At 43.0% G+C, this 9,703-nt stretch overlaps 1 protein-coding gene across 12 annotated transcripts in view; it reads left to right on the top strand.

The window, feature by feature from the left end:
- Window positions 1-9,703, top strand: part of Frem1 (FRAS1 related extracellular matrix 1) — a 160,659-nt gene that overhangs the window by 121,751 nt on the left and 29,205 nt on the right. For all 12 annotated transcript variants that reach the window (XR_009585142.1, XR_009585140.1, XR_009585141.1 and 9 more), the window contains 3 exons: window positions 17-146; window positions 2,489-2,561; window positions 7,854-8,003. Coding sequence is in view for 8 of the 12 variants with exons in the window: in XM_060365784.1 (XP_060221767.1) it covers window positions 17-146; window positions 2,489-2,561; window positions 7,854-8,003 (353 nt within the window). In the remaining 4 variants the exon portion in view is untranslated. The remainder of the gene's footprint in view (window positions 1-16; window positions 147-2,488; window positions 2,562-7,853; window positions 8,004-9,703) is intronic.

Below are 9,703 nucleotides of genomic sequence, written 5' to 3'. Positions count from 1 at the left end.
TTTTTTTCATGTATAGCTTGGAGCTGAAGTGGTCTTATATTGAATGGTCTCAGACTGAATATGAAGTCTGTGAGAACATAGGCTTATTACCCTTGGAAGTTACGAGAAGGGGATATTCCATCGATTCAGCCTTTGTGGGCATAGAGGTAACAATTATAAAATTCAAATTGTCAAAATAGAACTTAAAGTTAGTGGTTAGTGCCTTTGATTTTTTTTTTTAAGAAAAATTCAGAATGGCCAAGGAAACTGAAAACTGCAGTGTGTGTGTGTGTGTGTGTGTGTGTGTGTGTGTGTGTGTGTGTGGCGGGGGTCTGGGGTGGCGGGTGGTGGTGGTCATTATATGCCGGAGAGTCCAAGTACACAAAAATCTTTGTCGCTCGGACTTTCAGTGATTCCTAGACAGTTTTTAAAATCCACTGTTGGTTTGAAATCTGGCTACTTCTACACTTTCTTTAGCTTTCAAGTTTGATTTCACAGAAAGATGTATCTAACTTTGTGACTTTGTATTAAACTGCACCTTGAAAGGTGTATACAGCTCCTATGAGATGCCCACAGCAAACGCCAGTCACCAGCTGTGCAAGAACAGGATCCCTTTTCATGTCCCAGTGGGTAAGGTAAAGCAGGAGACCATAAGCCTACCTGGAGAAGTACCCTCGTTGTGCAGAAATAGGAGGGTACTGAAGTGTAAGGTCCCCACATTGTCACTTTGGCCAGATTTGCTGTCCTTTCTGTAGGCTGGAGCACAACCTGAGGCTTATAGAGTTGAGGGGGTTTTGGAAGTCACTGTAACCACAGCCCGTGCAGAAAGTGGGCTTACAGAGCTGGTTTATGTGCTTCAGTGGGGAACGAGAGAGACCCCTGCTCAGTCTGAGGAGCTGAGCCTCTGAGCAAGGTGGCATCTCTGCTGGTCACAGTTATGATGAGTTAAAACACCTCAGAACACCGTGGACCAGCACCTGACCACATCCAGACTCACCAGTTATCTTTCTAGTCAGTACAGGTCTGTCTCCAGGACCTGCAGGGGATTCATCATCAGAGTGGGAAACTTGGCATTTCCCACAGTTCCAGGGAAGGGTTATGAGAAAAATGAGAATTGACTTTTTTTTTTTTTTTAAACCCCTGGTCCTTCACAGAAAGTGCTATATATTTTCATGCAGCATTTAGGTCTATGTTACCACTCACCACAACATGTAAAAGAGCCTACATGGTGCTTTAGTCTATGTAAGCTGTATGAACATGACAGCTAAGGGTGCAGGCCCTCATGAGGTTTTGGAGAGTGCTCCATATAGTGTAACCTGAAGATCTTACGGGCTACCTGACTGAGAAGAGAGGGAAGACGTAGCCTGTGCTGTTTGCCTTCACTGAATTGTGTCCCTTTGCCCAACCTGCCTTTCCAAACACTTTGCCTCAGACATGCTTTTTCCACCTAGGATTCTGTAAACTCGGTGGTGGTAAATACTAGGTAATTGCATGTGCGAGAACCATGCAGACAAATGTAGCTTCCAGCATATGGTGGATGCAGGTGTACAATGGGCTGCCTTTTTCCCGGCAAAAGCTGGTTCAGGGGGAGCCTTGGCATTGAAGACAAAGAGCAAATGGAAGCCTAGGAGGTAATCCATTCTTCAGCAAGATGTTTCTAGACAGAACGATTAACCTATTAGCGTCTTGGTTGGAAACGGAGACATTGTAGGGTCTGCAGGAATGGACAGACATTTTAGTGCTTCGGGTTGTGCGCTCTCGCTCCGTTCCTTTCACTGCCTTGACCATCTTCAACATCTCAAAAATGTGCAAGATTAACAATCCCTCGTGATGGTTTGCCCAGGGTCTCACTCAATGGCCGTTTTCAGACTCACCACAGACATTTCTTTAGCAGACATGTAGGCTCCCCTTCGGGGGCCTAAGACCATGTCTTCAGAACCAGGGTGCAGCAGGACAGTCTGTAGTCCAGTTAGACCAGGGTGGTTTTCCCTTTTTACAGCTTTCATGACAAGGCCTCTAAGCCTGTGGGTCCTGTGTGTGGATTGCCTGTGCGTAGCTGCTTACCAGGTCTGTCAGCCCCGCAAAGCTCTCATTCGTGTTGGTGCAGAGCGATGGTGTCATGAAGGCAGGACAACGATGGTCAGGACGTGTGCAGTTCATCTGGCCTGAGGGATTTCCATGCCTTGGAGCTGACAGTGCACCAGCCACTGCCTGCTTCTCCTTGTCCCATCCCCCCTTTCTTCTCCCTTTTAAACCAAGAGAGGTAATGGAATAAAATGATGCTCATAACAAAGAGTACAACAGGGTTTTAAACTTTATTCTATTTTTTTTTCAATAATTGAATGCTTTTAAAAGCAGAAACAATCAGTTAACTTAAGGGGGAAAAAAAAGCATGCCATGTAGCATGGATCCAAAACAGTTTATTATAAATTTAAAATTCTTACCTGATTCTCTGGTGTAGAGTATTTACTTTTGTTTTTAAATGACTTTTTTTTTTCTCCCCACTAAGGTCAACCAAGTGTCAGCTGTAGTTGGAAAAGATTTTACCATCGCTCCATCCAAGCTGGTTCAATTTGACCCAGGTATGTTTTTTTTTGTTGTTTGTTTGTTTGTTTATAGTTTCTTTCTTGATCTATAAGCATCGTGGAGACTGTTGGGAAGACAGGATATTATGCAATTTCGGCCAACTAGAGGATCATCAATGAGCCATACCACCTTATTCCCAACAGACAAGTTAGGCCTGAAGCTCTGCCATTATACATGTTTTTATTAAAAGTAAATATTTATTTGAATAGAGAAAAAGTCATAGCAAATAATAAACATAAAATATCAAAGCACTATATCCAAGCAATCCAGAAAGATATTATTATAATGGTAATTTAATAAGCACATATTCTGGTAGAAATTTTTCAAATGTTATGATTATCTAGATACCTAAAAGAAGTTTCTAAACGATCTCTTTTGAAATAAGTTGATATGACATGCTTTAAGGGCCAATGATTATTTCACTGAATAGCATTTACTTTGATTTAAATCTGTGGAAAATATTGCTAGGTACCAAAAGGTAAAATGTTAAAATGTTTCTTCTCCTGAAGATGTTCTGTTGCTTGTAACATATAGACATGAAAATATTTGCCAGCAGGACTTTGGAACCCAGAGTGAAAGCCATTGTTCTGGATAAAGGAAATTCTGGAGGACTTCCTGGAGTGGGCAACATTATAGTGAGGAGGAGGAGAGGGAAGGAGAGGAGGAGCAGGAATGCTGGAGCAGTAAAAAGCATTGCTTACTTCTGGGGAAGTCTGTCTTAAAGCCAGGAGGCTGGACACCACCCTCCAGGCTCTCTTGTGGATGGGATTAACTGCCTCCTTATTCTGCATGGCTCTTCCTCGTTCCCTGTGGTCCATAAAGGACCTGGGTTGCTCAGCGAAGAACAAATGGAAGAAAAGAACAAATGCTAGAGAGTAGCCAGGGCTTGCGGCTTTGTACTCTGCGGGGATGTTCCCCCACACCCTGATGACTCTACCAAGCCTAAGCTCACTTGACACTCAAAAGACTAAATATCTTCCCCATCCCCAAACGGATGATTTTTGTGGTAGGAGAAGAATGTCTTTGTTCATAACAAGAAGCAGAACACATGAAGGTTATATTGTTTTCCCATAACTAAGTTTGCCAATAGTTGTGAACATAGTGGTGGCCTTGCAGCTTCAGAGGCTTTTCAATCTAAGACCAATGTGTGGATCGGGTGAGGGAGAATCTATCCTGTCCCTTTCTTTTGTGCCTTTTGTCGTTTGCTGGCAATCTTTGGTGCGCCTGGCTCTTGCTATATCTCCCTAGTCCTTGTCTTCACCTTTGCATGATATTCCACCCATGAATAAAGCCTCCCTCATCAAAAGAACCCAAGTGAACTTAGGTTAAGGAGCTACCCTGTTCTCCTATGACCTCATTCTAACTCATTACTACCCCATTTACACATTACACATCGCAGGTGCTGGCAGTTAGTTAGGAAGACCTCACAATATAAGCTTTGGGGGCTACAATTCAGCTTATAACAAGTTTTCTAACATGGATGAGTTGCCTTTCTAGGCTGATCACATTATTGCTCCTCTGTATTTGCCGCTTATCCTCAGGACTCTGCAGGTTCTTCCATCCTCAGCTCTACCACAAAAGGGTTAATGTTCTTTTCATCCTCATATTTTAAATGACTTGTTTGAAAGTCAATCATTTCTGCCATATGTCCTTTTTATTATCCATAGCTGTTTGTTGCAAGTTAGGTTTTCAGCAGCCCGCCAGGCGCTCTGTTTAGGTTGAGAGGGGCGAGAATGTATCACCCTAGGGGAGACACAGAAATTTATCTCTTGGAGATTCCACTACATAAGATAAATGCCTGTTTGTCTAGAAGAGTTTACATGCTGTTTTGATAGCTGCTAATGACTTCTGGGGGCTCCGAATGGTCTCCGGATTTTAATGACTGTTTATACATTGGAAAATAATATAAGCATATTTTATACATTTTTTAAAAAAGCCATATGTTTGGCTGCTCATGATTTTGGAATTTATTAAGCCAGAAATAATTTCATATCATGAATCCTTTCTTTAGAGAATTAAAAAAATTCCCTATATCCACAGGTCCTATAAATGTTTATATACTTTAACGTTGTAAATCCGTGCTTCTTTTAGATGGCCCCAGCTCCACCCTATCACTTTTGCCAGGAGCAATCTTTTCATTTCTCTGGAAATATCAGCTTCCCTGATGCCAGAGGAACAGAATGGGCCATCCAGCACCTGAAGCGAGACTGGAGAACTCTGGCTGGGGTGGGGTGAAGGCTTGCCTCGTAGCACTTCCCCAAACTTTGCAGACACGAACCCTGAGAACACATTCAGCTGTTGTGACTAACCTGAAGCGCTCAAGTGCCTGTGCAAACACTCTGAAGAAAATGAGTGCTTTCCTTTAAAATGTGTCCCCGAAAGGTTTGATGCATTCTTAATCAAATCTTGATCATTCTGAAAAAGTCAAAATGTTTTCCAAAGGAACAGCTCTCTAATTTGGCATTTCCTGAAAAAAATATTGAGAAAATGTCTCTCAACAGAAAAATCTGCTTTGTAGGAAAATATCCAGGGATTCGTTTTCTCTGTAAAGTGGGGTGTGTTTGTATGAAAGGGCATCTCTCCTGTGCTCCGTACAGCACCTTTTGTTTTCTGGAGACAGGAAGGGGCTGTTCCAGAACAGCCCCTTCTGAAAACCCAGGTATACCTCAGGGAGCTAAGGACCACCTTGACCTGGAATTGGGAGGAAGCAGGGCACCAAACAACAGCCATGAAAACACCACTCACAATCTTTGTTAACCTGAGAGGGTGACCCCCACACCTGGGAGGCTTGAAACCAGTTTGAAATATAGGTCAGCAAGTCAGAAGCCCTTCAAAGAACTCAGAGGAGGTCTCTTTCAAGTATTTGGTTTTGTTCCATAAGATCCAGCAAAAACTTTTAAGGCCTTTTTTGGTTCCTTTGTGTGTGTTTGTTTGCTTGATTAGAAGTGATACTATCATTTTTCTAAAGTTTTGAAGTAGGAGGACAACTGCTTGAGACATGGAAATACATTTCTGCATATGGGATTTTTATTTAAGTTGTGCTTAACATTATGACACTTGGTGATTAGAGCGGTTCTCTGAATATTAACTGTCTCCATTGTCTACCTCTTTTCATGCACGTTTAATTTCCATAGCTGCCTCTAAAGTCCCAGAGTCTCCAGGACCCAACATTCACACAGACACTCTCAATGCAGTCTGCTAAAGCGCTCACTCTCAGAATGTCAGTGATGTCTTCCCTCACTAATGACTGTCTAAAGCCCGAATCTGGCCGCCTGGTGTCCAGGGTTCTCTGCAGTGTAGCTACAATAGCTACCCGCAGTCTGTGACCTCCTTCCCCCAAACGTCTCCATTCAGCTGATCTATTTTCCACTCGTCTGACCCAAACCTCAACTTCTTGAACTTTCTTAGATTACTTTTCATTTCCTCCCTCCAAATCCGTGCATGTGGGTCCTACAGGCACTGACTGTGCACACTCCATTTTACATATTTCGTCAGCTAATTACGCATAGCTTTGACTTCTTGGTACATACAAAGAAGGGCTACAGAATTCCTGTGTCCCCTGTCCACCTAGCCAACCAAGTACAAATCAAAAACTAATCAGAAAAGCCATTCTTTCTGTACTGACCTTTGACGGACTGAAGCTTACAGGGAGGCTGCATAGGTCATGTACAAGGGAGGCAAGCAACTGCTGCAGATACTGATAATCGGTGGGAGTCCTAGGGCCCGTCCTCCTGGATACCCCAAGACAACCGGATTCATCTTGTCTCCTCCCAAAAGCTTCAGATTCCTTTAGATAAGAGCTTGGCTTATGCTGCACTTGTGGCATTCCCCATAGCTTCTAATGCAAAGGCAGGTACTTATGGGTAAAACATACATTTTGGTGGATCGGCTCATCTATCCCTGAGGTGGGAATTAATTGCTATTTTATATTCTATAGTTCAATTTTGATTTGGCAAGGACTGTAAGAAGAAATAATCTGAGCACACAGAAGATGCTGGATGGTTCCTAAATCAGCCATCAATTTATACTATTTATCAAAATTATTGTAGATGCCTCCATTCTTTTCCTCTAAGTGTAGCCCAAATCAGAAGTGAATCACTTCAACTTTCCATTGACTGCTACAGGGATTAGTGATATGCTGATTTGGTTACAAAAATCTATAAGAGACATAGTTTCAAGAAGGTGGCTGTCATGTGGATGACAGAGTTAGAGACATGTCAATCTGCAAGCAAGATGTCAATTTTCAGAAGAGAAGCCTGGGAAACAGTCTTTAACCACCTTGTGGAGAAAGACTTATTGGCATGAAAGCACCCATAAGCAGGGGAGGCAGGAAAGACTTTCAAACTTTGCCCTAGGTACCAACCTATGAACTTATTGCCCTTTGCCCCCATTCTTGTACCTCTCATCCCACCAAAAAGCCCTCAGCTTGCTTACCTCTGCTCTCATCTTTCCATCTAAATAAATCCAGGAAGCTATCTTACAGTTCCCGTCATAGAAACTGCTAAGGATTGGACTCTTTCAGAAGTGTCCTCCAGTCAGTATCTCTGACTTTGATTTGCCTTCCATCCCAACGGGGCAGAGTGGCTGGGATATCATAATGGATAAAAACTTGTATTAAGTTCAAAAGATTATGTGGAATAAACTTGATTGTACTCCTTGATAGAAGTGGGGGGGAGGGGGGGAAGAACAGGGCGGCTGGACCAGTCCATGTCTACAGTCTCCAGCCCATACTTTTCTCTAGGAGAGTATCCAACTGCTAAGCATTGCATCATCAGAGAAATCAGCCATGGGCTAGATCTGGGCAGGGAGAGCAGCCGACACAGGCAGCTGTTGGTGGAAATGAATCACTTCAAGGGTTCTGTGAGGTGCTGAAGCACCATCCAATAATCACCTCTTTCTGCTGCAGCATCTTCAGATTTTTTGCAACTATTAAGATTTTCAAAATTGTAGTAACTATTTATTTCTTAAGCATGGAGGGGATGGAATGGGAGAAAAATTATGTTTGGGATTTTGTGCAGTAATGGCTTTTTTTTTTCTCCCCCTGGGTAATGCAGCTCACTTTTTGTTACAGTGTTTGTATTGAAGGCCGATCATCATTGTCCAGGAACAAATGCGGTCTTTTTTATATTATTTGGGAGAACAGCGGGGCCTCCGTGGGTTGGTGGCAGTACAATAGCTCACTTGGGCTACCACAGTCTAGCTGTAGACATGTTAATTAATATATTTCTCTGACACCTAGGTGATTGAAATAGCAATTAAAGAGTAATTAAAATGTTTACTTCTTGTAGGAATGTCAACTAAGATGTGGAATATAGCAATTACCTATGACGGATTAGAGGAAGATGATGAGGTCTTTGAAGTAATTCTGATCTCCCCTGTGAATGCGGTTCTTGGCACAAAGACAAAAGCTGCAGTGAAAATTTTGGACTCAAAAGGAGGTATTCTTTTGATCCTCGTCTTGAAATCAGGCGCAGTCCTGGCGCCATGGCTGCTGGCTTGCAGCAGCCAACGTGCTTGATAACACCTTCAAATCAAAATGCATAATTTCTTGTCAAGAAAGCCGCCTCCATCATGACTCCAGCTTCTTTATTCTAGTTTGTGCTTCATGTGGCTTTCCTCCTGCTAAGAGCAATGGCTGCAGAAAAGCAACAAGTCAGGGCCCTGGTTGCTTTTTTTCTAACCGTTTGTTGTTCTCACCAAGGGGGAAACAATGTTGGTGAGAATCTATCGACAATTATTTTCCCCCTGGGTTTGCAGGGCTGTAATTATCTTCCTCCGTTAAAGAGAGCACCCCGTGCCTAAAACTGGAGCCCCCACTGCAGTGTGACCAGGAAAATTCTAAGAAGGAAAGGAATTGGAGAAAAATAGACGTGAAGATGCAGCTGGCTGGGGACAGGGGCAGCTGGAGAATACTAATGAATGACTTGGTGATGTAGAGCCAAACAGTTCTGGGAAGGTTCTGCTAGAGAGCAACGTGCAAATGAAATAAAAAGCAAAGACGGTGGCGCTCTGAGGTTTTGTTCTGCCAAAGTCCTTCTGTTTCTGGTTCCTTATCTGTGTGACATTTTATGTATCCGGCATGATGCTCCATTTTAAGCCTTTATTTTTATGCTTGTCAAGCCCTGCACTCTGCATTTTTTCTTACCTGTAATCTATTGTTTCCTTGCTCACCCTAAAATAAAAATGGGTGCTGTCTCCTTTGCTTTGGACACCCATGTTTCCATGAGATCTCTCATCCCACTTTCTTCTGCACATTTGCTTCTCTTCCAGTGGGAATGTCTGCTCACATTAAGTGTGCAAAATACACAAGTACAAAAATGCCGTGGGCTGGGAATGTAGCTCAGCTGCCGAGTGCTTGCTTAGCTTGTGGAAGGCTCTGTGCTTGAATTTCAGTGCTGCTGAAATGGAAATAAGTGTCCAGACAGGTTCTGGCAGTAGGTTGTTTTTTGTTTTCTTGTTAGTTGAGGTTGGTAATTATCTTTTACTTACAATGTGTGGAGAGGTCAGAGAACAAGCTGTGGTGATCTCTTCTCTTTTATTACGTGGGTTCCCAGGATCAAACTCTGGTAGTGAGGCTTGGTGGCAGGCATCTTCACCTGCTGAGCCAGGTAACTGGTCTAGTTTGTTTGTGCCTTTGCAGAAATATCGATTGCCGAGGTTTCCCACAGAAGCCGCTCTCCTAAGATGCACTAGGGTTTTGCCCTGTTAAAGTTGATTGTAACTTTTTGTAGCTGCTGCTTGGTCACATGATACCTTTAAACAATTCCAGTTTCTGCCTCTAAAAGATTGGAGGAAAACTGAATACTCAAAAAGTGTGTGTGTGTGTGGGGGGGGTGGTACTTGACCAGTGAACAAACCTCCGATGTTGATGAGGATCACAGAAGGAGGGAAGCGAGCCGGTTCCCTGAGTGTCTGGAATGATTACAAAAACCGTGACGATGATTTTCATCTATGATTTGTGGGATGGATTTCATGACTTTATAATCACCCCATCCATGTGCAGAAGGACAGCGCTTTCCCAGGTGGGAACTGATGAAGAGAGAAGGAGTTGCTGGCAAATGGGGAAAAGACAACATCTGGTGGGAAATTCATCCGTCTAGGTTTAATGACAAGCTGTTCCAGAAACTGTGTCAATGCC

Source organism: Meriones unguiculatus, chromosome 12 (genome assembly GCF_030254825.1).
Source record: "Meriones unguiculatus strain TT.TT164.6M chromosome 12, Bangor_MerUng_6.1, whole genome shotgun sequence".
Classification (NCBI taxonomy): domain Eukaryota; kingdom Metazoa; phylum Chordata; class Mammalia; order Rodentia; family Muridae; genus Meriones; species Meriones unguiculatus.
The sequence above is the reverse complement of the archived record's forward strand: the minus strand, read 5'-3'. Positions and strand labels throughout refer to the sequence as shown.